The sequence below is a fragment of the Eurosta solidaginis genome, chromosome 5, assembly GCF_040869045.1.
Source record: "Eurosta solidaginis isolate ZX-2024a chromosome 5, ASM4086904v1, whole genome shotgun sequence".
NCBI classification, from domain to species: Eukaryota; Metazoa; Arthropoda; class Insecta; order Diptera; family Tephritidae; genus Eurosta; species Eurosta solidaginis.
Window position 1 is genome coordinate 29,637,036 of NC_090323.1, and position 27,564 is coordinate 29,664,599.

At 38.3% G+C, this 27,564-nt stretch overlaps 1 protein-coding gene across 7 annotated transcripts in view; it reads right to left on the reverse strand.

Annotated features, from left to right (window-relative positions):
• The window catches only part of fz (frizzled), a 737,734-nt gene that overhangs the window by 607,194 nt on the left and 102,976 nt on the right, over positions 1–27,564 (reverse strand). For all 7 annotated transcript variants that reach the window (XR_010953993.1, XR_010953995.1, XR_010953994.1 and 4 more), the window contains exon 3: positions 23,840–23,959. Coding sequence is in view for 4 of the 7 variants with exons in the window: in XM_067792099.1 (XP_067648200.1) it covers positions 23,840–23,959 (120 nt within the window). In the remaining 3 variants the exon portion in view is untranslated. The remainder of the gene's footprint in view (positions 1–23,839; positions 23,960–27,564) is intronic.

A 27,564-nucleotide genomic window follows, 5' to 3' on the forward strand; every position in this document is an offset into this window, starting at 1 on the left:
GATTGCAATCAAATAAACGTTTTAAACTTTAAATCAGGCACGCTTAACCAACGAACCGATATCATTTCGTTACGATAATTAACGTTAATAAACGAAACAAAGTCATTTCGTTTCGTTTATTAACGTTAAGAACGTCAAATTAACGAAGTGATTTTGTTTCGTTTTCTGCCATATCAAAACCAAATCAAATCGTTTATGTTGATTATTAATTTCAAACTATGATGGCAAAGCTGATTGAAGGCGGAGTCATTAAAGGTGAAAGCATTAGCCAAGCTGATTGCAACTTTTCTCATGAATTTTGACAGTACGAACATTTCTCAGAGTATTTTTGACATTACCACCAACGAATTACACAAACAAATTACATGGAGTTTGTGTGTGTATGTCCGCTCGCTGTTGCCACCTTACGGCTTCACCATGGCTATAGCATTGCCAGCACAATTCAAACATAAAGTATCACGTTTTTGTTAACGTTTTTAACATTAACGAAAGCTTTTCGTTTCGGTTAAAAACGAGATACAATTTATCTTGATAACTTCTTTATCGATAATATTTCGAAGTGTTTCAACGGAAACGGTGGAAATTTTTTGATAAACGATTAGCTTAACGTTAAGGTGCATCCCTGGTATAAACATATGAATGAAAATATTTATGCCACACTTATGTATTTTCCAATGGTATCACGCGAATTCTATGCCCAGGCTCAGAAAGCATAGCAGGAAAGAGTTCAAATAAGGTTAAACTTCATACTTACATCACTACATAAGCATAAGCATTTTTAGGAGCAATGAAAGTGCACATACGTAGGTATTTGAGTACTCTTTTTAAATCCTCGACTTCTAAAATTATTAATATTAACATAGTAGAGTTCATACTGGTACATCGCACCTATCATCGCACCTTCTCCATATCAATACTTCATATGAAAACCACTAACAGGTTTTTACTTGAAAGCATCAACTTCGCTGAGTAATCAGTTCATGCAAAAAGCTTTTACAAACAGCATATACGTTTTTTTTTTTATACCTTTCATGAAAATGAAATGGTATATTAATTTCGTCACGAAACCGAAAATTGTAAGTCCTTAAAGGAAAATAGATAGACCCACCATTAAGTATACCGAAATAATCAGGTTGAAGAGCTGAGTTGATTTAGCCATGTCCGTCTGTCCGTCTGTCCGTCTGTCCGTCTGTCTGTTTGTATGCAAACTAGTCCCTCAATTTTTGAGATATCTTGATAAAATTTGGTGAGCAGGTGTATTTGGGTGTCCGATTAGACATTTGTCGGAACCGACCGGATCGGACCACTATAGCATATATCCTCCATACAACCGATTTTTCAGAAAAAGAGGATTTTTGTAATATCTTACCCAATTTAACAGATTGAAGCTTCAAACTTCACCATATACTTTCGTATATTGCACATATTGTTGCCTGAAAGAATTTATGAGATCGGTCGTATATATAGTATATATCCCCCACAACCGATTGTTCAGATAAGGAACTTTTCGTAATTACTGCCCTATTTTAAGAGCTAGAGGCTTCAAATTTCAGCGAATGCTTACGTATATAGCATATATTGTTGTCTGAAAAAATCATAAAGATCGGTGGTATATATAGTATATATATGGTGGTATATATAGTATATATATAGTATATATATATATATTTTCGCAAATTTTAGCCCCATTTTAACAGCTAGAAGCTTCAAATTTCACCGAATATTTACTTATATAGCATATATTGTTGTCGTATATATAGTATATATATAGTATATATATAGTATATATCTCATACAACCGATTGTTCAGATAAGAAACTTTTCGCAATTTCTACCCCATTTTAACAGCTATAAGCTTCAAATTTCACTGATTGCTTACGTATATAGCATATATTGATGTCTGAAAAAATCATTGAGATCGGTGGTATAAATAGTATATATCTCATACAACCGATTGTTCAGATAAGAAACTTTGCGCAATTTCTGCCCCGTTTTAACAGTTAGAAGCTTCAAATTTCACAAAATGCTTTCGTATATAGCATATATTGTTGTCTGAAAAAATCATAGAGATCGGTGGTATATATATTATATACTTCATATAAACTGTCATATTGACCCCTTTTTTACGGCTAGAAGCTTCAAGATTCATCAAATTTCATCAAATAGTTACGTTTACGTCATATATTTTTGAAATACGTGATTCGTAGCCATAGTTTTTACATGCAGACCACAAAAAACGTGAAGCATTGCATCCTCACACAGATTACCTACCTATTTTTATACCTTTCATGAAAATGAAATGGTATATTAATTTCGTCACGAAACCGAAAATTGTAAGTCCTTAAAGGAAAATAGATAGACCCACCATTAAGTATACCGAAATAATCAGGTTGAAGAGCTGAGTTGATTTAGCCATGTCCGTCTGTCCGTCTGTCCGTCTGTCCGTCTGTCTGTTTGTATGCAAACTAGTCCCTCAATTTTTGAGATATCTTGATAAAATTTGGTGAGCAGGTGTATTTGGGTGTCCGATTAGACATTTGTCGGAACCGACCGGATCGGACCACTATAGCATATATCCTCCATACAACCGATTTTTCAGAAAAAGAGGATTTTTGTAATATCTTACCCAATTTAACAGATTGAAGCTTCAAACTTCACCATATACTTTCGTATATTGCACATATTGTTGCCTGAAAGAATTTATGAGATCGGTCGTATATATAGTATATATCCCCCACAACCGATTGTTCAGATAAGGAACTTTTCGTAATTACTGCCCTATTTTAAGAGCTAGAGGCTTCAAATTTCAGCGAATGCTTACGTATATAGCATATATTGTTGTCTGAAAAAATCATAAAGATCGGTGGTATATATAGTATATATATGGTGGTATATATAGTATATATATATAGTATATATATATATATTTTCGCAAATTTTAGCCCCATTTTAACAGCTAGAAGCTTCAAATTTCACCGAATATTTACTTATATAGCATATATTGTTGTCGTATATATAGTATATATATAGTATATATATAGTATATATCTCATACAACCGATTGTTCAGATAAGAAACTTTTCGCAATTTCTACCCCATTTTAACAGCTATAAGCTTCAAATTTCACTGATTGCTTACGTATATAGCATATATTGATGTCTGAAAAAATCATTGAGATCGGTGGTATAAATAGTATATATCTCATACAACCGATTGTTCAGATAAGAAACTTTGCGCAATTTCTGCCCCGTTTTAACAGTTAGAAGCTTCAAATTTCACAAAATGCTTTCGTATATAGCATATATTGTTGTCTGAAAAAATCATAGAGATCGGTGGTATATATATTATATACTTCATATAAACTGTCATATTGACCCCTTTTTTACGGCTAGAAGCTTCAAGATTCATCAAATTTCATCAAATAGTTACGTTTACGTCATATATTTTTGAAATACGTGATTCGTAGCCATAGTTTTTACATGCAGACCACAAAAAACGTGAATCATTGCATCCTCACACAGATTACCTACCTATTTTTTATTTTATATTTATCTTAAAAATCGTTTAGATATGTTCAAATTTCACCAAATGCTTACGTGTATAGCATATATTGTTGTCTGAGAAAATCATAGATACCGGTGGTATATATAGTATATATCCCATACAACCGATTGTTCAGATAAGAAACTTTGCGCAATTTCTTCCCCATTTTAACAGTTATAAGCTTCAAATTTCATAGAGATCGGTGATATATATAATATATATATGATGGTATATATAGTATATATATAGTATATATATATTTTTTTTACGATTTCGGCCCCATTTTAACAGCTAGAAGCTTCAAATTTCACCAACTGCTTACGTGTATAGCATATATTGATGTCTGAAAAAATCATTGAGATCGGTGGTACACATAGTATATATCTCATACAACCGATTGTTCAGATAAGAAACTTTGCGCAATTTCTGCCCCGTTTTAACAGTTAGAAGCTTCAAATTTCACAAAATGCTTACGTATATAGCATATATTGTTGTCTGAAAAAATCATAGAGATCGGTCGTATATATATTATATACTTCATATAAACTTTCATTTTGACCCCTTTTTTACGGCTAGAATCTTCAAAATTCATCAAATTTCATCAAATAGTTACGTTTTCGTCATATATTTTTGAAATACGTGATTCGTAGTCATAGTTTTTACACGCAGACCACAAAAAACCTGAAACTTTGCATCCTCACACAAAGTACCTACCTGTTTTTTATTTTATATTTATCTTAAAAATCGTTAAGGTATGTAGATCTGTTCACTATATAGTTCTTATCTTATACATCCGATTATTCGGAGATTACGAACGGGATAAGATTATTGTTCAGCCCCATTCATGAAAGGTATGAAGTCTTCGGCACAGCCGAAGACAGTCCCGTTCTTACTTGTTTTTTTTTGTATTTAAACAGCAAAGTGTTAGAGTTGTCATTTCACTGATTAGTGACAAAGTTGACATTTGTTGCATGCAACACAGCGTATACTCCCTGCATTAGTAGTGTTTTAATTATGTTGTTGTTGTTGAAATGTAGTTAATGTTTGTCAGTATGGTTTTTCAAATAGTTATCTATTAATTTCTGTATAATAATCTTAACGTGATGTGTTGATGTGATGTTCCTGTCATGCTGTGACGCTTTGCCCAATACGTTTGCTATCCGTTATTGTTTTGTTGTTACGAGAATAGCGTCGGCAGTTGTTGTTCAGCGACGGTATGCGGTAGCTCATAAACATAGCCTGTAGAAGGGGTTTCTGTCTGCAGCTGTGTATTAAGTTTAAGTTTTCACAAAAATTACACCAATGCCAGTGGAAAAAATTTTCTTGGAAAAGTCATGTCGTTTAAGCTCTGAGCTGAATCTAACTCCTTGGCTCGTCTTCTTCCTCTTCTTCTTGTAGCTATAAAGACACTCTCAGCGCGTTTTGGGCTCTGTTGTCGATTTTGATGATCTTGTGCCGGTGAAATTGTAATAATTCTTTTAAATCAAAGTGGGTTAGTACAGCGTTTTTCAAAATCGTATCCTGTCTCCCTCTTAAGTTGATATTTCTACAATTAATGAAGTCATCGACATCTTTTGAAAAATGAATTAGTTTTTAATCGTTTGATAAGCAGTGCACTCATTCCATTGCTAATTGGGCTACTCTAGAATTTAAAATATATAGCTGACTACTAGAGGCGGCAGAAGCTCTCCAGCCTGGAAACCATCTTGCCAATAATTTGAAAACAAAAATGTAATCTTGTTGCTCCTCATCCCTTTCTTTCTCTCCGCCCTTCCATCTCCATGTTATTCTTCTTAATCCCTTTTTTTCTCACCTCATCCCCATTTTTTTCTTTCTTCATTTCCTCTCCCTCGTCCTTCTTTTTGGACTCTTACCTTTCATATTCTCTGACCCATTCTAATTTTTTCCATTTTCTCTTCTTTTTTATTTTTATAATTCCCTTCTGCCTATACTTCCTCCGTTAGGGTTTGCTCTCCTATTTCTTTATTCATCTTTCTTGCCATCTTGTGCTTCCGTTAACTTTACCCTTTGCCTCTTCCTCTCTTTCACTTCTCCCTTATTATATCCCTTTCCCTCTCACTTTCCCTATCCCTTTCTAGCCACTTCAACTCCCTCTCAATTTTCATATCTATTTCCAACTCCACCTATATCTCAATCCCCTTCTGTATCACTATTTTTATCACTATCACCATCCCAATTTTCTTCCTTAATATTTCTCACACACTCCATTGTCATGACCATATCCACCTCCCAGTCTTTCTCTCTCTCTTAAACTCTCCTCCTCTTCCTAAATTAATTTGGCCAATGATTTAGATCTATTCCGGCCATGATTTAGATCTATGGATATTCGAAATCGCCCTTCTCTTTTTTTCGAAATCACTTATTTTACTGTAGTCTCACTCTTGTCGGTTTCCCTGTTCAATTCTTCGGCCAGAGTATTGCGTTGTGCTCGCAGATAGCGTTCAGAGAAAAAGAGGGTATGTTTACCTCTCGCTTGTACCTTTGATATTATCTGATCTAGCATTGGTACGTCCTTAGGAAGAGGATCCAACAAATGGATTTTTTATACACAACAACATAACTGGCTTTAGACTCCAAGTCGTCAGCAGTCTGGAAAGATCGTTAGCAGTCTAGAAAACAATCAACTTTTCCGTCATGTTAAGCCTTACTTAAAGCGACAAGCTCCCAGCTAATGAAAACTGATGCCATTGCTAATACATCCCGCAAACTTTTGCGCATACTCCAAGAGATAATGCAATAGGAACCTAGGCAAGAGTTCTGCCTGTGCTTTAAGTTTTCGTAGTTTTATAAGCGTGAGACAAGCAGAACCAATGCGCCATAAATTGCGTGCGACCCACAGCAAATTACGCACCATCACCATAAGATTGACCTCAGCTGCCTTTACATACGTTTTAGATGTCTGGTGAAAGTAAGATGCCTTGTATGTGGATATGTTTATGTGTGTTATGTTGTTAACTTTGTTATTGAATCTGTTGAAGAAACGGCCATCACACAAAAGTAACGGCAAAGCGCAGTAGCAACAGCTTCAACATCATCTACACCAGCAACATCACATCATCATCACTAACGAAGTGAAGTCATCAAATTATGCTTTTGTTTGTGAGTTATGCTCCTTGTTATGTTTTTTGTGTGCATATTAATTTACAATGAACATGCAGTATGACGGGTGGTAAGTGGTAAGTGGCAACGGACAACCGCATATTCAGTATTATTTCAAAAGAATATGACATCGTTAGTGTTTTCATAAGCAAAAAGCTTGTTAGTTGTTCATTTTTCAATTTGTAAGTTTGACAATTCATACCACATTTGCCTTTTGCTGAGTGCTGCTTTGGACATATGAAAATAAATAAAAATACATAAACATGTTTCAAAGAATTGCTAGTCAAGTAAGCGTAAACTTACGAAATGTTGACAAGGATTAATGATTGAATTTGCCTAGAAAGCAGCTGAAACTCTACATATATGCAAAAATTGCTTGTTTTTGCTAGTTGAAGTTTTGTGCAAACCACTTGAGTCGAGTGACTTTTTAATTTTTACTTATTTCTAAACTTTTATTTTTTGTTCAGCTGTGTATGACATTTCACTGTTATGACAATTGATATGTTGTGTAATATTTGTGACAATGGAAGTGTACTAACTCTGTGCATTTTCAGTCATTTGCTTTATGCAAGGCAATTTGACAGCTGTCAACGTTAGAGGTATGTCATTTTTCATTTGTCAATAGTACACAATTCACAAACGCTTTATGCTAATTTATATTTAAATGTCAAAATACACTTACATATTATGTAGATGATAATATGTATACGTACGCTGTCGCCGATCTCTTTGGGAGGTGGCCGAACAGAACCGTATACACTTCACATGAGACATTGAGGGAAACTGTATTGCAGACGAACTTGCTACGCAGGGCACGACAAAGTAGATTCCTCATGACAAAAAACGATTAAGTATACCTTTTGGTACATGCAAGCTTATGCTAAAAAAGTACAGCTATCGTCAAACGAACGCTAGATGGCTACAAGCCCCAAGGGGTCGCACATCTAAGCAAGCCTGGTCAGAATGCGATATTAAGTGGTCCCGTCACATTTACATCCTATGTAGGGGACAAAATAGTCACACTTGCAGGAGTACAACAGGGCACTGAACTAAAGGTACCCTTGTGTCAATGCTGCAGGAGTTGTAAACGTGGCGAAGAGTAGGAAACGGTGCACCACCTCATGTGCAACTGCTCGGTGTTGAGTGGTGTCAAACAATGGGTCTGGGAGCTCTTTCGTCGTCGTGAAGTACGATATCGAGGACTTGGTTGCCTTTAACAGGCCCTAGTAATGGTTCGAATATGAAAGGTATTGTTGCCTTTTTGTGGTATCACAATGGGCCTCCTGACACTGGCCTATGTGGGCTCCGCGGCAGCAACTTCATCCTATTCTAACCTAAGCGTTCTTTATTGGCTTTGGGTTGTCTTCTTGCGAGTGCAACCATGTATTATCCCGGACTTTTACTCAGTGTAAAACAGTTCTTGTTATTGTAGCGATAAAAAACACTATCCCAAGCTTTTGGGGAGTGTTATCGATGTTGACGCTTCTTCGTCGGTTATAAATCCATTTAGCTGGGGTCAACTTATGTTGGTGAAAACGAAAATGTCAAATCAGGCTACCTGAGGAATTGCTATTCCCAGCTAAATTTTAACTTAGAGATGATGAAAGCAGCCCTTAATCTGTTTGCCAGGATAAAGCTTGGGGAATCTGGCCTCTGAACAGGAATGAAATGAATGAATCAGCCAGATTCAGTATATCTGGCAACCATAGAACCGAGTGTACGCAATATATATCTTTTGTGGGCCAAATATGGCAACCACTGAACTGGTTATGACATTAAGCGAGATAATTACAAAAAAAAATGCACCGAATGCGTGAGTTTGTTTGTATGTATGTCGCGCCTCCGCCACCATGTATGGTTAGGCGAAATTACAACCACTGCTACAACAACAGGCGATATTGCAACCTGCAAAAAATGCGATTAGTCTAGGATGAATCCGGGATGAGTCGAAAAGAAATGGCAGTTTTTATCACTTTATATGAGTTAAACTGTTCCCTTTTGTTTGAGCATGTGACATGTGACATGTGAAGAGACTAATTGTACCCATTTATACCCGAAAGCAATCGATAGGATCAATCCCCTGTGTATACATATGGGAACATATGAAGACTAGTCCCTTTTCGGCTCAATAAGGACTCAAATAAAAAAAAAACTGACTAATCCCAACTGTACCCAAAAGGGACTAAAGTGATCAATTATTCCCAAATGTAGACAAAAGATATCAATCGGAGACCAATATATTCAATGCTTAATCGCACAATTTTTTGCAGGGAATAGTTGAATTTAGCTTACTTAAATAACGTACAAATTCACGCCTCATACGCTTTACATATATTTCGGATTAAAAAACAAAATAAAAATTTTAACACATTAAAAAGAGGTAAATGAAACGTTTTGAAGTAATTTCTTCATTTATATGCTAATGTTTTGCTTTTTAGATATTTGTTTTAATTTAATTTTTTATGCTTTCAGCGCGCCAACAAATTTATAGCTACACAGCAAATGCGACAATTAATTTTAATTTATGTGCTAAGCGACGCCACGACGAACCAAAATAGTGGTGCACAGCGCCGCAGAGCATCGAATACAAATGCAACTTCTTTTGAAATAGTATATGTGCTTTAAATGGAGAATTTTTGAGCATAGCATTCACGCATGAGATGTTAACTGCTTGAAGTACAAGCTAAAGGCCGCGGCACAATGAAATTTTTCATACAAATGCGTTTAACACAAGCTTATGCATTCCAGTAACATCGCCATAATCAACCAAAATGTTGCGTTTATAAATATGAAGAAACTTCAGACTTGGAAATTGCATTTTATTTCGCCTTGCCCATTCACATACAACATTTTGCAAAGCACTGTTATAAACATTCTCGCTATAAAACAAAAATACTTGCTAACATATTTTCTGTTGTTGTTGTTGTAGCGATGGTGTCCGGGGGGGGGGGGGGGGGGGGGGGGGGTGTAGCGGGGAGTGTCCTTTCCCCGAAGGCCTTAGGGCGTGTTATCGATTTTGATGGTCCTTTGCCGGATGCAGATCCGATACGTTCCGATAACAAGCACCATTAAGGTACTGCATTAAGCGCGACTATCTAGGGAACGATTTGGTATGACGACATGAAACCAACCAGCCCTCCCACCCCTAGATCCATAAGGAACTTGGGGTCTCCAGAGCCACGGCTGTTAAAGAAACAGGATTCGCCACGGGTAGGTGAGGTTGACAATTGGGTTGGAGAAGCTATACATTGCTGGCAACCACTTGAAAGGGTTGCGCTACACAACCCTTGAATCAATTTGGTATTTTAGTCGCCTCTTACGACAGGCATTCCTACCGCGGGTATATATGTTATGTTGCAGTTTTTAATTGCGAAAAATGTTAGAAAAGTTACCAACGAGGGGAAAAAAAAATTTATCTTGCAAAGTGCAACACCCTTAGCCAAAGCAAATGTCAAATTCTTCTTTTATGCTTTGCGTGCAACAGAAGTTGCAAGTTGGCTACTTTTTCATGTCAGATTGCGCTAGTGTCGCTCAATCTGCCTTGCTCCATAAAAATACGTGCAATCTACTCATCGTGCATAAGATTGAGTTAAACGTATCTATATGAAAAACTGCTTATGCGACGGGGCTTTAAAACTGATTGACTGCTTGCTTGACATGAAGCTGAACGCTGAATAGTTTTCCGAAGCTCTCGAGTGCACCACTGGACTTGAATTGTGCGGGCGTTGCTGACATTTGTAAATTTAGCGTGTACGAGTATACACTAGTGAGTAAATTTCCTACCGCGGGTATATATGTTATATTACAGTTTTTAATTGCGAAAAATGTTAGAAAAGTTACCAACGAGTGGAAAAAATAATTTCTCTTGCAAAGTGCAACACCCTTAGCCAAAGCAAATGTCAAATTCTTCTTTTATGCTTGGCGTGCAACAGAAGTTGCAAGTTGGCTACTTTTTCATGTAAGATTGCGCTAGTGTCGCTCAATCTGCCTTGCTCCATAAAAATACGTGCAATCTACTCATCGGGCATAAGATTGAGTTAAACGTATCTATATGAAAAACTGCTTATGCGACGGGGCTTTAAAACTGATTGACTGCTGCTTGACATGAAGCTGAACGCTGAATAGTTTTCCGAAGCTCTCGAGTGCACCACTGGACTAGAATTGTGCGGGCGTTGCTGACATTTGTAAATTTAGCGTGTACGAGTATGCACTAGTGAGTAAATTTTTATACTCAGTTGAGCAGAGCTCACAGAGTATATTAAGTTTGATTGGATAACGGTTGGTTGTACATATATAAAGGAATCGAGATGGATATAGACTTCCATATATCAAAATAATCAGGATCGAAAAAAAATTTGATTGAGCCATGTCCGTCCGTCCGTCCGTCCGTCCGTCCGTCCGTTAACACGATAACTTGAGTAAATTTTGAGGTATCTTGATGAAATTTGGTATGTAGGTTCCTGAGCACTCATCTCAGATCGCTATTTAAAATGAACGATATCGGACTATAACCACGCCCACTTTTTCGATATCGAAAATTTCAAAAATCGAAAAAATGCGATAATTCATTGCCAAAAGCGGCTAAAGCGATGAAACTTGGTAGATGGGTTGACGTTATGACGCAGAATAGAAAATTAGTAAGATTTTGGACAATGGGCGTGGCACCGCCCACTTTTACAAGAAGGTAATTTAAAAGTTTTGCAAGCTGTAATTTGGCAGTCGTTGAAGATATCATGATGAAATTTGGCAGGAACGTTACTACTATTACTATATATGTGCTAAATAAAAATTAGCAAAATTGGACGAAGAACACGCCCACTTTTTAAAAAAAATTTTTTTTTAATTCAAATTTTAACAAAAAATTTAATATCTTTACTGTATATAAGTAAATTAAGTCAAAATTGAACTCCAGTAATGACATGATGCAACAAAATACAAAAATAAAAGAAAATTTCAAAATGGGTGTGGCTCCGCCCATTTTCATTTAGTTTGTCTAGAATACTTTTAATGCCATAAGTCGAACAAAAATTTACCAATCCTTCTCAACTTTGGTAGGAGCATAGATTCTCTGACGCTAACTGCTCTCTGTGAAAATGGGCGAAATCGGTGGAAGCCACGCCCAGTTTTTATACACAGTCCACCGTCTGTCCTTCCGCTCGGCCGTTAACACAATAACTTGAGCAAAAACCGATATATCTTTACTAAACTTAGCCCACGTACTTATCTGAACTCACTTTATCTTGGTATAAAAAATGGCCGAAATCCGACCATAACCACGCCCACTTTATCGATATCGAAAATTACGAAAAATGAAAAAAATGCCATAATTCTATACCAACTACGAAAAAAGGGATGAAACATGGTAACTGGATTGGTTTATTGACGCAAAATATAACTTTGGAAAAAACTTTGTAAAATGGGTATGACACCTACCATATTATGTAGAAGAAAATGAAAAAGTTCTACAAGTCAAAATCAACAGCCCTTGGAATCTTGGCAGGAATACTGTTAGTGGTATTGCATATATAAATAAATTAGCAGTACCCGACAGATGATTTTCTGGATCACCTGGTCCACATTTTGGTCGATATCGCGAGAACGCCTTCACATATACATCTAAGGGAAACTCGCTTTTAAAACCCTCATTAATACTTTTAATTTGATATCCATATCGTACAAACACATTCTAGAGTCACCCTGGCCCACCCTAATGGCGATATCTCGAAAAGGCGTCCACCTATAGACCTAATGCCCACTCCCTCTTAAAATGCTCAGTAACACCTTTCGTTTGATACCCATATCGTACAAACATTCTAGAGTCACCCCTGGCCCACCCTAATGGCGATATCTCGAAAAGGCGTCCACCTATATACCTAATGTCCACTCCCTCTTAAAATGCTCAGTAACACCTTTCGTTTGATACCCATATCGTACAAACATTCTAGAGTCACCCCTGGCCCACCCTAAAGGCGATATCTCGAAAAGGCGTCCACCTATAGACCTAATGCCCACTCCCTCTTAAAATGCTCAGTAACACCTTTCGTTTGATACCCATATCGTACAAACATTCTAGAGTCACCCCTGGCCCACCCTAATGGCGATATCTCGAAAAGGCGTCAACCTATAGACCTAATGCCCACTCCCTCTTAAAATGCTCAGTAACGCCTTTCGTTTGATACCCATATCGTACAAACATTCTAGAGTCACCCTTGGTCCACCTTTATGGCGATATCTCGAAAAGGCGTCCACCTATAGAACTAAGGATTACTCCCTTTTAAAATACTCATTACCACCTTTCATTTGATACCCATATCGTACAAACACATTCTAGAGTCACCCTGGCCCACCCTAATGGCGATATCTCGAAAAGGCGTCCACCTATAGACCTAATGCCCACTCCCTCTTAAAATGCTCAGTAACACCTTTCGTTTGATACCCATATCGTACAAACATTCTAGAGTCACCCCTGGCCCACCCTAATGACGATATCTCGAAAAGGCGTCCACCTATAGACCTAATGCCCACTCCCTCTTAAAATGCTCAGTAACACCTTTCGTTTGATACCCATATCGTACAAACATTCTAGAGTCACCCTTGGTCCACCTTTATGGCGATATCTCGAAAAGGCGTCCACCTATAGAACTAAGGATTACTACCTTTTAAAATACTCATTACCACCTTTGATTTGATACCCATATCGTACAAAAACATTCTAGAGTCACCCCTGGCCCACCCTAATGGCGATATCTCTAAAAGGCGTCCACCTATAGACCTAATGCCCACTCCCTCTTAAAATGCTCAGTAACACCTTTCGTTTGATACCCATATCGTACAAACATTCTAGAGTCACCCCTGGCCCACCCTAATGGCGATATCTCGAAAAGGCGTCCACCTATAGACCTAATGCTCACTCCCTCTTAAAATGCTCAGTAACACCTTTCGTTTGATACCCATATCGTACAAACACATTCTAGAGTCACCCCTGGCCCATCCTAATGACGATATCTCGAAAAGGCGTCCACCTATAGACCTCATGCCCACTCCCTCTTAAAATGCTCAGTAGCACCTTTCGTTTGATACCCATATCGTACAAACATTCTAGAGTCACCCTTGGTCCACCTTTATGGCGATATCTCGAAAAGGCGTCCACCTATAGAACTAAGGATTACTCCCTTTTAAAATACTCATTACCATCTTTCATTTGATACCCATATCATACAAACACATTCTAGAGTCACCCCTGGCCCACCCTAATGGCGACATTTCGAAAAGGCGTCCACCTATAGGCCTAATGCCCACTCCCTCTTAAAATGCTCAGTAACACCTTTCATTTGATTCCGATATCGTACAACTAGAGACACCCCTGGTCCACCTTTATGGCGATATCTCGAAACAGCGTCCACCTATGGAACTAAGGATCACTCCTTTTCAAAATACCCATTAACAGCTTTCATTTGATACCCATATCGTACAAACATATTCTAGAGTCACCCCTGGTCCACCTTTATGGCGATTTCTCGAAAAGGCGTTCACCTATAGAACTAAAGCCCATTCCCTTTTAAAATACTCATTATCACCTTTCGTTTGATACCCATATCGTACAAACACATTCTAGAGTCAGCCCTGTCCACCTTTATGGCGATATCCCTAAATGGCGTCCATCCATAGAACTATGGCCTACTCTCTCTTAAAATACTCTTTAATACCTTCCATTTGATACACATGTCATACAACCACATTCCAGGGTTACCCTAGGTTCATTTTCCTACATGGTGATTTTCCTTATTTTGTCTCCATAGCTCTCAACTGAGTATGTAATGTTCGGTTACACCCGAACTTAGCCTTCCTTACTTGTTTTTTTTTTCAATTATAATTTTTTAATTTAAAACAAAGGATAATTTGTGGTTTTAATAGCTTAGCCATGGCTATTCTACAAAGCAATCAGTGGCAGAAAAATGAAACAAAAATATAAATTTTAATAGATAACCAAAATTTCCCTGTACTATAATTTAACAATTTTTTTGAGTACTCCCAAAGCGTCACCAGCAAGTCAAAGACCACGGCAAATACACGAGCATGTAGCGAGTTTAGAGAAAATGGAATGTATGTGTGAAAATTGGAGATAAGTACATGAAAAAAAGAACAAAACAGTACAAATAAACCAAATTGTTTAGCCACAAGTTGTGGTGCGTATGGAATAACAAATTTGTTGCAGTTGTGCAAGCAACTCTTTGGGAATCATAAATATTGACAGAGCAACAGAATGTGGTTGTAATGCAATACATCGGTGGAAAGAGAAGTAACGCGGCAATCGTATATGGGGTATTCCATCCCATTTCGACCAATTTTGAACCCGACCCCTTTAGAATTGGCTGAAAGTTTTTCTTCTTTTTCTATCTTACGAAAGACGTTTTTCAGAATTTTTTCAAATTTTTTCATCCAACTCAAAAAAAGTTATGAATTTAAAAAAAAAAACGGTGTTTTTTTCAAAATGCTATAACTTTTTCAAAAACTGACCGTTTGGGATCTTTGTGTTTTTTTTTTTTAATTTGTTTTTAAATGTACTTTTCGGAAAAAATACAAAAAAATTTTTAAAGTTTCAATTAAATAAAAAAAAAAAAATCGGCCCACTCCGGGATTAGTGGGGATGATTGCAGGATTGATTGAAGTTTTTTATGAGAAAAAAAAAAAAAAATGGCGAAATTCGAAAAATCTCGAAAAACTGAAAAATTACAAAAAAAAAAAATTTAAAAATTTTTTTGTATTTTTTCTGAAAAGTACATTTAAAAACAAATTTAAAAAAAAAAAAGATCCCAAACGGAAAATTTATAGCATTTTGAAAACAAAAACCGTGTTTTTTTTTTAAATTCATAACTTTTTTTGAGTTGGATGAAAAAATTCTGAAAAACGTCTTTCGTAAGCTAGAAAAAGAAGAAAAACTTTCAGCCAATTCTAAAGGGGTCGGGTTCAAAATTGGTCGAAATGGGATGGAATACCCCATATACATACATATGTAAAATTAAATGAAGTATAAAAACTCAAAGTCCATGTAAGTTTTGAATATCAATGAAGCTAGTAAAATTGGTGCATATATAGAATTCAATTTGTTTTACAGTAAAAAGCAACTAAAAACTTTATAAAACATTTTTCACGGATGCGCTCGGAACGGTAGCGTACGAAAAAAAAACAAATAACTACGAATGCTATGAGTAAGCGAACAGGCATAACAGCAAACAGATTTATGTGCGATGATATGGAACCACAGTTGACTTTGTGACAGGCGATGAAGCATTGACAAATAAAACTTAAATTGGAGAGCACGAAAGGTTGAAAAAATTGTCAACATATAAAAGGAAACAAAAAGAAAAAACATACAAGTGAATTCAGCAAAGAATATGGATAAAAGGTGCAAAGAAACAATACGAAAAAAAACCTACCGATAACTACCCACGGCTGCCACCTTCGTTCATTTGGAGCCGGAGTTGGTTGGCTGGTTGGTAAATGACACTCTAGGCGCCATTGTGATGCACATTTTCCTAGAACCAATTATTTAATATTTGTTTAGATAAATATACGAGCCGATGTCTCTTATAGACACCGCCTCTAGATCGAACAGCACGAAATTGCCCAAGCCTCAGAAAAATTATATACGCTAGGGCTGGGCACTCGCAGAGGAAATGGACCTGAATTAGTCATTACACTTAGAAACATGAAAATATATATTAAATTTTTTATGATGTTTAAAACCAATAGAAGTTTTCAATTACAAGCTGAATAAATACGTTCGTCTTTATGCCTGTTTGATCGCAACTTGATCTCACTATTTTTGAGATATCTCGATGAAGCTTGATATATAGTAGACATGGTTTAACGTCACATTCCATACATTAGTACAGATAGGACCAGACCCTAAATCATATATTCCAATACAACCGGTGCTTATGAATGTGCTTCAATTTCGTCATTACTCCCTAATGGAGGCAGTTGCAACCTTGTGCGAGGACTGCCAGTCATTTCCAAGTCCAATGTTCGTTTTCATAATACTGATTTTGTAAGAGCGTTAAACCTATATAACCAAATGAGGAAACATATTTTCAGAATAGATTACAATTGAATACTGTAACTAGTGAAGCCACAGCCAAACAACTTATCAAAACCTACATAGAAATACCAGCATATCCAGCAGACGTTGATCTGCTTTTTTCTAGCTGCACAACTTTTAATACGTTTTTATATCTAACTCTCTTTCCCTCTCTTTCTAGCGCTTTTTTCATCCTTTTATTCACTAATCTCTCTTCTTCTCTTTCTACCTCTCCCCCTTTTCCATTCATTCTTTTCTCTCTAGCCCCTCTCCTTCTATTTCCCCCGCTCCATCTATCCCTATCTCTCTATCTTCGTCTAACCCTATCTCTTTCTCAGTCCCCTTACCCTTCCCGCGATTTTTATCTCTAGTTATTTTAATTCTTCTCCATCCCTTATTCCCAGTCTGTTTAGGCAGGATGTCTAACTTTTTCGCATCTGATTGCGATCCCCCTAATGCAACTCTGCAGTTCGATACTCGATACTCGATTTAATTTATATCCACCCACACCATCACCGCCATATGCGTGTGCGTTCATGTATATGCACGTGTATGGGTGCATTTTGTCAGCACTCATGCATATGCATGTCGGGGTCGATGTTTGGGTGCTTTTCCTCTCCAAAACGGAGGACTTTGCGGGTCAACGGTTGCCGCTTTCGATACAACCGGCCACTTGGATTTTAGCCGCCAACCAGCTCACATCTGCCGCCAGCGATCTTTGCCGTTTTTCCTGCCAATATATTCAGGTAATATTGTAACCAGGTTATTTTATATATTCACCCAATAAATCACATCCATTATAACGAGAAATCTCGTATTCTCTTATTTATTTGCAAATACACCCGCTTATTGAGATCGACCCCGGTGCGCCCACCTACCTCCAGGAGCAGACGCACCCCAGCCGAACACAGTCCCGGTCCCTTTTCAACTCACATTCCTACTCCCACCCTCCATAAGGGCGTATGTATTTTTGAAATTGTTTGAAATAAAAACAAAAAATTATGTACAGTTATGTTCATATTAATAGCAGTGCTTTCTTTGAACCCTAATAAAGTGGATTTATCTAAAGTAAATCAAACCAAATTTAAAAACGTTTGTGTTATGTAATAACGCATTAAGGCTAATTATGTTAAGAGCAAAAAATATTTCTTCTACACCACGCCAAGTAGTTGTAAATTTGAAAAAGATTACACAAGTGTCAGAAAAGAATGTTCATAAAAATAGCAGTTTGAAAAGATTTTTATTAAAAAGTCATTATAACTAAAGATATATAGCGAATTAACTCAAAAAACACAAATAGTTGACTAATATTTCGTTGTATAACCCCCATTTCGGATGACGGCGGCACATCTACGAGGCATGGAGTCCACTAAGCGCTTACATCGGCCCACTGATATATTTGGCGAAATATTTTATGGACAGATGAAAGTAAGGTGGTACTTTTAATTCCAAATGTCGGCGGCAGTATATAAGAAGACCACAAAATACTTATATATAATGACTTTTTAATAAAAATCTTTTCAAACTGCTATTTTTATGAACATTCTTTTCTGACACTTGTGTAATCTTTTTCAAATTTACAACAACTTGGCGTAAGGTAGAAAAATATTGTTTGTTCTTAATATAATTAGCATTAATGCGTTATTACATTACGCAAACGTTTTTAAATTTGGTTTGATTTACTTTACATAAATCCACTTTATTAGGGTTCTCAGAAAGCACTGCTATTAATATGAACATAACTGTATGTCTGAAAAAAATTACCATTTGGGATACGGGAAATAGATAATATGCGATTCTCGGATCTACTCAATTTGCTCACAAAACTTCATGAGAATCGGTTGGGTCGTTTCGAAGAAGTTCAACCACTAACACTGTGACAAGTTTTTAGTTCCCGTACCCTGGTGTGTTCCCCAAGACTCATTATCGTCTTTCGCTTCTACTCTTATCTTTACTGACAAAAGTTCGTCAAAGCGATAAACAAGCATGACTGAGCCTAGATCAGGAGACCTAAAGCTGTCCTTGAGCTACAAATACCATACGAAGTCTAAGACAATTGAGACCACTCTCTGTGACTTTTCGCAAAAAATAATATGAGTGACTAAAGTGGTTTTCTTTAAAAGCGAGGTTGGCTTAACACGGGATGCAGTCCGAGCTGTTTTCTTTTATATAGGTTAGGTTAGGTTCGAAGAAACAAATTAGGGATTATCTCACCTCTTAAAAGTAACATAATGCCAACTTTTTTCCCGTGAATTGTGCCACTTGGATCTATGCCGTGGCACTTTTAAGACCTTCTCATGTGGTTTTTTTCTCTTTTGGTTGCTCTAAAATTGCTTTTAGGGCTAGATATGGGAGCCATGTAAATCGGTTTCCAAAAACAATTTGGACATAGCGATCGTGCAAAGAGTCTACCACTGTAGAGGAAAATAATACACAAATCTGAGTAAAAAATAGAAACACGAACAGAGAAGAAATAAATAGAAAAAAAAAAAAAATAATTTAATACTTTAGTAATTGTCCACATCAAAAAATGCAAATTATTGTCATTTAATATTATTAAGCATCCATCAAAATGCCGTTGGTAAGCTATAATTTAACAAATCATTTCAACACAAAACATTTTTAAGGTGTGAGTCGCTCACACTCAACTTACATACAGCATATTACTCATTGTTGTTGTACGAATCAAGTCTTGCATCAAATTTATGTACAACGAACAAAAAAAACAAAAAACGTTGTAAAAAAAATTGGATTTTTTCTGTCGGCTTGTCGGTGGAAATTTAGTCGCATTAAAATGCGGTAAATTACAGTTTAGAAATCGACCAAGCGGAAAGCCGTTTTCTTTCACAGTCTTAGCGCGTAGGCAGTAATTTCCGTGAACAAATCTAAAATACATTTCTTTGGTGTACTTTATAATTGTAATCTTTTTTAAGTAGTACGTATTAGTTAAAAGTTGGGTGTGCTAATTTGTTGCAGCAATTATTAGTAGATTGTGTTCACGCGATTGAAGTTAGAATTTTTAATGTGAAACTTAGAAGATACTAATTAAATGGAAATTAGTATGCGACATTAATTCGGCAGATAACAGGTGTAAAGTTTATATTGCGGCGAATCTTAGCATCACTATGCTGTTAGCAAATAAATGCACAACAACAACAAAGCACACAGCCACACTTGTGTACATGAACACATCAAAGTAATCCATTTACACACGTACATAGAAGGCGACGAAGAATATCTCACATACACATAATATGTAGTCATCAGCTAAGAGCAGAAGTTGTTACTGAGATACAACTGTTCCTGAAGGCATGCACGTGAATAGTCTAGACCTTAGGAGAAAAATGCGAACGATGCAACAGAGAGTATAAAAACAGCGCAAGCTGAGGAATAATCAGTCAGTTTGATTTAAACACGCTATTTGTGAAGTATAATTATAAATGTGAAGTACTGCTCCCAAAGTAGTCTAATAAAGGCCATTTTGCAATACTGAATATTGGAGTTATTTATTCGACAGTCCAACGATTCGAACAATAGTAGAAGGTGTATAATTATCAGAAATTCCCAAAATTCGTTACAGTATCAAAACATTAGGGACTTGAAGAAGAACACTCTGTGCATGGCATCTGTGTGGACTTCTATATATGACTTATAGCGTTCTTGATTGTTATGTGGGGCAGTTTTGGGACATACGTTCCTGAGTTCGCATGGTATAGGACTGACTAAATTATGACACCCTACGCAATTACATGCAATGAAGATTGTTGAAGAATGCCTTACCATAAAATAGAATGGGAAGGAATCAGGCACATGATAGAAAATCAATGAGCTCCTAAATCGAAGCTGCATGGCACAACTCCCTCCTGCATAAGCAAATTCATATCTAATGAACATCACACGTCTCTTTTCCTTGAAAAAACTTTCTTCACCTTTATAGGATTTAAAATTTTTGTCTTGCTTTTCTCTGCGAATTTTTATTAGAATTTTTGCACAATTACTTAATTACTTACTTAATTGGCGCTTAACCGTCTAAACGGTTATGCCCGTCCAACAAGGCGCGCCAGTCGCTCCTTCGCTCCGCCAACCGGCGCCAATTGGTCACACCAAGGGAGTTTAAATCGTTTTCCACCTGGTCCTTCCAACGGAGTGGGGGCCGCCCTCTACCACTTTCTTGGCCGGAGCATCATCTTTCATTCGCATAACATGGCCTAGCCAGCGCAGCCGGTGCGTTTTAATTCGCTGGACTATGTTGATGTCTGCGTATAGCTCGTACAGCTCATCATTAAATCTTCTTCGGTACTCGCCATCGCCAACGCGTAGAGGTCCATAAATCTTTCGAAGAACTTTTCTCTCGAACACGCCCAAAACCGCTTCATCTGCTGTTGTCATGGTCCATGCTTCTGCCCCATATAGCAGGAGGGGTACGATAAGTGACTTGTAGAGTATGATTTTCGTTCGCCGAGAGAGGACTTTACTTTTCAATTGCCTACCTAGTCCAAAGTAGCATTTATTGGCAAGATTGATTCTTCGCTGGATTTCAGTGCTGATGTTGTTGCTAGTGTTGATCCTGGTTCCCAAATAAACGAAGTCATTTACTATTTCGAAATTATGGCGGCCAACAGTAGCGTGGTTGCCAAGGCGCGTATGCGCTGATTATTTGCTGGATGACAGCAGGTACTTCTTTTTGTCCTCATTCACCATCAAACCCATCTTTACCGCTTCTTTTTCCAGTTTGGAGTAAGCAGAACTAACAGCGCGGGTGTTTAGGCCGATGATATCATTTTCAGCATATGCCAGTAATTGCACGCTTTTATAGAATAATGTTCCAGTGCGGTTAAGTTCTGCAGCTAGTATAATTTTCTCCAGCATCAAATTAAAGAAATCGCACGATAGGGGGTCACCCTGTCTGAAACCTCGTTTAGTTTCGAACGGCTCGGAGAGGTCCTTCCCAATTCTGACTGAGCTGATGGTGTTGCTCAACGTCATTTTGCACAGCCGTATAAGTTTCGCGGGGAAACCAAATTCAGACATAGCGGCATATAGGCAGTTCCTTTTCGTGCTGTCGAAGGCGGCTTTAAAGTCGACGAAGAGGTGATGTGTGTCGATTCTCTTTTCACGGGTTTTTTTCCAAGATTTGGCGCATTGTGAAAATCTGGTCGATGGTAGATTTACCAGGTCTGAAGCCGCACTGATAAGGTCCAATCAACCGATTCACGGTGGGCTTCAATCTTTCGCACAATACACTTGAAAGGACCTTATATGCGATATTAAGAAGGCTGATTCCACGATAGTTGGTGCATTTTGCAGTATCCCCCTTCTTGTGGACTGGGCAAAGAACACTTAGATTCCAACCGTCGGGCATGCACTCGTCCACCCATATTTTGCTAAGAAGCTGCTGCATGCGCCTTACCAACTCCTCGCCGCCGTACTTAAATAGCTCCGCAGGCAATCCATCAGCGCCCACGGCCTTGTTGATTTTCTATCTGGTTATTGCTATTCTAACTTCGTCATAATCGGGCGGGGGGACATATATTCCATCATCATCGATTGCGGGATCGGGTTCTTCATCTGTGCGCAGTGAATTGCTGCCTCCATTTAGGAGAGCAGAGAAGTATTCCCTCCATAATCTAAGCACTCTCTGGACATCAGTTACAAGGTCGCAGTTTTCATTCCTACAGGAGTTTGCCCCGGTCTTAAAACCTTCCGTCTGTCGCCGTATTTTTTGGTAGAATTTTCGGCGTTATTCCTGGTGGCTAGCAGCTCAAGCTCCTCGCACTCACGCCTTTCTGCTTCTGCGTTTTTCTTCCTGAAAAGGCGTCTCGATTCCCTTTTCAACTCACGATAGCGCTCACACACTCCTCTTGTCGCGCTCGCTTTTAACGTAGCCCTGTAGGCAGCGTCTTTTCTTTCGGTTGCAACGCGGCATTTTTCATCGTACCAGTTGTTTTTTTCGTGGCCGCCGGTAACCAATTTTTTCCTCGGCGGCAGTACGAAGTGCTTTGGAGATATGCTCCCACTGCTCCTGTATTCCTTCAGGATGAGTTGTGCTCTCAGAGAGCAGGTGTGAGAGTCGAGTTGCGAAAGCATTGGCAGTCTGTTGTGATTGAAGCTTTTCGACATCTAGCTTTCCTTGTGTTTTTTGTTCCTTGGTTTTAGCCGCGTTGAGGCGGGTGCGTATTTTGGCTGCAACGAGATAATGGTCCGAGTCGATGTTAGGTCCTCGGATCGTGCCCACATCTAAAACACTGGAGGCATGCCGTCCGTCTATCACAACGTGATCGATCTGATTGGGAGTCTTTTGATCAGGAGACAGCCATGTAACTTGATGTATCTTTTTATGCATGAACCTCGTGCTGGATATGACCATGTTTCGAGCACCGGCAAAGTCAATCAGCCTCAGTCCGTTAGGAGAGGTTTCATTGTGTAGGCTGAACTTTCCGACTGTAGGGCCAAAAACACCTTCTTTGCCCACCCTGGCGTTAAAGTCGCCAAGCACGACTTTTATATCGTGACGGGGGCAGCGCTCGTGTGTGCTCGTGAAAATATATTTATGAATACACCTTTATAAATTTAACATTATTTTACATATCCACTTCTCGTTACGAAACTCAACGCCATGCAATGTCGACAGCGTGTTGACGTATGGTCTTCAGCTGTCTCACGTTCTTGCCATTCAACTGCTGTTATTGAACCAAAAAAAAACAACAAAAACCGTATTTACAGGTAATATGTCAAGTTAGCTTCTTTACTTACTTGCCGCCAAGATTGAGCTTTTAGGCTGCATCTATAAAATGCTGTTAGCTTGTTTATTTTAAATTTTTATTTTTTGACAGGATGTTTGTGCAAGTGAGAACTTTTGATATTTCTGTTATCCTGTATACAACTAACATACATACATACATCCTTTTCCGTTATTGAACGACTTAAAGTTGAACATTGATTTATGACTCTTTTAAGATGGAAAATCAGGACGATTTCGTATAAGACTTAAGCTGCCCGTATGATATTAATCATAATTACTGCTAATAACTAAATTAACTTTTGGCACTTACTCTGAATAAGTATTGTGTAATAAATAAGGGATTAAACACTTACCGTAAAAAGGCAACTTGCCACACATACAGCTGCCCATGAGCCTACCCAATAGCGAAGCACTGTGCGCTCTTTTTCTGGAAAGAACATGGCATGACATGGCGCACCACAATCACGTAATTCCTAAAAAAGAAAGAAAGGGATTGAGGTTAGATATTTGAGGTTTTAAAAGAAAAATTTTGCAGTTTTTAACTTAAACTCTCCAAAAGAAAATTCAAGGCTTAAAGGCCGTATTGGTTAGGTATGGTTAAAGTGGCTGCCCGCAGCCACACCTAGGCTAGTAACATTATGCCCGTTGTGATACCATGAAAAGACACGCTTACCTTTGCTCTTCGAACCATTTTGAGGACTTGATAAAAGCTCCCAAAGCTTTGATGTCATACTCCACGACCTGATGCAGACTATCCATAAAGGAAGAAAGCGCTGCCTTGCACCACTAAAAACGCTCCTAGCTTTTATGCATGCCTCCTTATAAGGAAGAACCCCGCTAGTACTCCTAGAAGTGTGGAAGCTTTATCCCTGCTAAGGGTGTAAACGTGATAGGATCATTTAGGAACCCATTGACCAGGCCCGTTTTCCCTCGATGTCGGCCATCCCGGTGTTTGTAGCCATCTTGACGGGGGGTATGCTCTTTAAGCATTAACTTGCTGCATGTGACAAGAGTCATACCTAAGCGTTCTTCGTCAAGAAAAATTTGCATGGTCGTACCCTGCCTATTGAGTTCCTCTGCAATGCAGTTTACCTCGAGGACCAAGCGCCACGGGACCCATGCGAGGTGTACAGGTTATGTTGGTCCATACATAGAAGAGATTGGCAACAATGTAGTGTTAGATCGGAATCGAACGAGTAAGAGCCAAGAGCGATAAATGATTATGTCATAGCGACTGAAAGTGCGAAATTAGTTGCAGCAACAGCTTTGAAGAAATCGATGTGGCTCATTGGCCGTGAGGGTATCTGCGACTCGCTCGCAATAAATGTTACCAATAACAACGAACGTGAGTTCTGTAGAAGGTTGTTGTTGCTTCGCACAATAACATACGAAATCGCAGTATCGTATATCCCGCAGCGGAACGTACCGGCACTGCATCCGGCAAAGGACCTACAAGATCGATAACACTCAAGGACTTCGGGGAGTGTATCGCTGCAACAACAAACCGCAGTATGTGATAACAAAGTATAGCTGAAGCCAATCTTCTACTGAAATCTGAATTACATGAACTCTTCTGACTACTCACAAGCCACAAGCGATGTAATCTGCTCGTAATGTTGCATTATTAGAGTAAGAGCAAAGTAAATATAAAAGCTAGCTCTGCTCCAAAGAGCAATACGTAGTGTAGGCATTAAGACACTCAAGACGATCATATACTTTCCACTAGAAATAAGGCTGTTGTCTTCAAAAGGCACATGAAAGAAGTAGAAAAAATTTATAATTATTATGGTTAGTTTTTATGGCGGACACGTGCCACAAATCTTGAGCAAATGAGGCAAAAATGCAATCTTCAGACGTTGAATGGGACACACTGCATGACAGTAAGGACTTAGTGTGTTTGTGGAGCAGAATTCTGGACACCAATAGGAGCTAGGTATGTCGAAGATTACTTAGCTCACAATGCTCAAAATCCCATGAGTGAATCGGACCCGCAACCTGAAGCGGAGTTTATGCAACTCTACCGCGATTGTAAACCAACCACAGGCTTCATTAAACTACCTGAAGAATTTTCCCACCATGATTAGGTTTGGACGGAGTACACGATTTCCTCATTACCGTATGACCGGATTTAAAACGCCTTTTCGGAACTCTTTATTTAATCCGATGCCATCTGGGAATCCACAAAAAACTTTCAAAAATATTTTAATGTTACTTTTCCCAGCACTTGCATTCCATGGCGGCTCTTAGATAAGACATGAAGTCCGGGGGTGCTCTCTCAAACAAAACCACCCGAATATACTTGTCTAAACGGCACATATTGGCACTAAACGGCGAATCAAAACTCTCACAAGGGTGATACAATGAGAGACAATGTTAGACAATCATTCGTGCCTTAGATAGGGCACACGAATCTTACTACTAAAGACTCAACATTGTCATCAAAGTCCTCTAACTGAAGTCCAAGCAAACTAGCAGCTTCCACAGAGGTGGGCCATAGAAGTTGATGTTAGAGCCGTAGGTTCCACATTACAATTAAAAATATGGTTCGTATCATGTGGGGACAAGTTACAAGCGGGCGATACATTGGGTATGTCGGGGTTGATTCTGAATAAGTAAGAGTTTAACCTATTACAGTATTCAGATCGAGGTTGAGCTAGAGTAACGCGCGTCTTCCTGGGGAGATTGCTTTCTTCTTCTGCAAGGATTGGATAGTGTATACTGATAACCGAGTTCAACGGGCGCGACCTAGCAAAGGTGTTTACTGACTCTGTGTGGATTAGTGCCGTATCTCAACATAGTGCGTTTTGAGATGCATACTTATCCCTCTTGAAGGCGGGGCTAGATAATGCAACGGTTAGCCTGGTTTGTGACAATTTAGCAAAAACTGCCTGTCTAGCATTTCGTTATGCTATTCAATATTGAGGTTTTTTGTCTCACTATGTAGATGATTTTCAGGGGACTTAAGAAAAAAGCCCGTGGCAGTTCTAAGTGCAGCATTTTGGCAGGCTTGCAGCCTTTTCCAGTGTGTGTTTTTTAGACCATCCGTCCAGGCTTCAACTCTCACTACAATCTTCAGGTAGCTACAATCTGTTAAGTGGTAAGCAAATGGAAACCAGAGTATGGTTGCCACAAGATACCAATTTCAGTAGATGTGCAGATTTAATATTTCCACCTTCAGCAAGCAAACAAACGCCTGACTTATAGATGAAGCGGCTGTGGATGATTGCCAAAAGATGAGCTCATTAAAAATTCAAAATTTATCGACAAGCAACTTAAGGCAATGCTGAGAAGATAAAAGCAAATGTGGTTGCATTCAACAGGACCGCCGGGTAAATTGAATGCGTTCAGGATGATGAAACTGAGCCAAGAGACCGAAAATGTTTGAGTGGTAGTATAAACCATATACCACCCTGGAGTGTGATTTAGAATGAAATTAAACGTAGTTAAATATTAAAGATGGCAACAAGCGCCTAAAGGGCAATACGATGCAGAGTAGAGTTGGACAGATGCTTAAACGAGTAGGAAGATGTGTTTGGTAAGATAGCCAAAGAAAAAAAAAAAATAAAAATAGCAGAAGAAAACTGAAAAAAGAGGAGTATGACTAAAAAAATTGTAGGTGGGCACAAGTAAATTATATCAGCATTTATGTAGCCAAAGGCGTCGAAGCTACAGCTGTTCGTGAGCAAATGAAGCCAAGGCGTAATGCATATGACTCAAAATGAAATATGTTCGCTATATAACCACAGGTCGTAAGCCAATAGATGGTAAATGAAATATTTTAATTTTGTAAAGAGTGCGTACATGTGTGTATATAATAGTGGTGCACAATGGAGACAGGGCTCCCAGGTAAGGACTCACTTGAACAGGTACGAACTTTGTACATAAACTCTTACTGTTTAAAGTGAGAACAAACTGACTCCCGTCCCTTGCATCGTCCACTTAACTTGCGAATATAAGCTATTATTATTATTATCAGGTCTAGATACATAAAAATAAAAAAATTAAAAAAATTTAAGGCGTGATAACCTCCGAACAGATTTTAGGCAGAGCTTCTCTTCCAATTTGCGCTGTGCTCCTC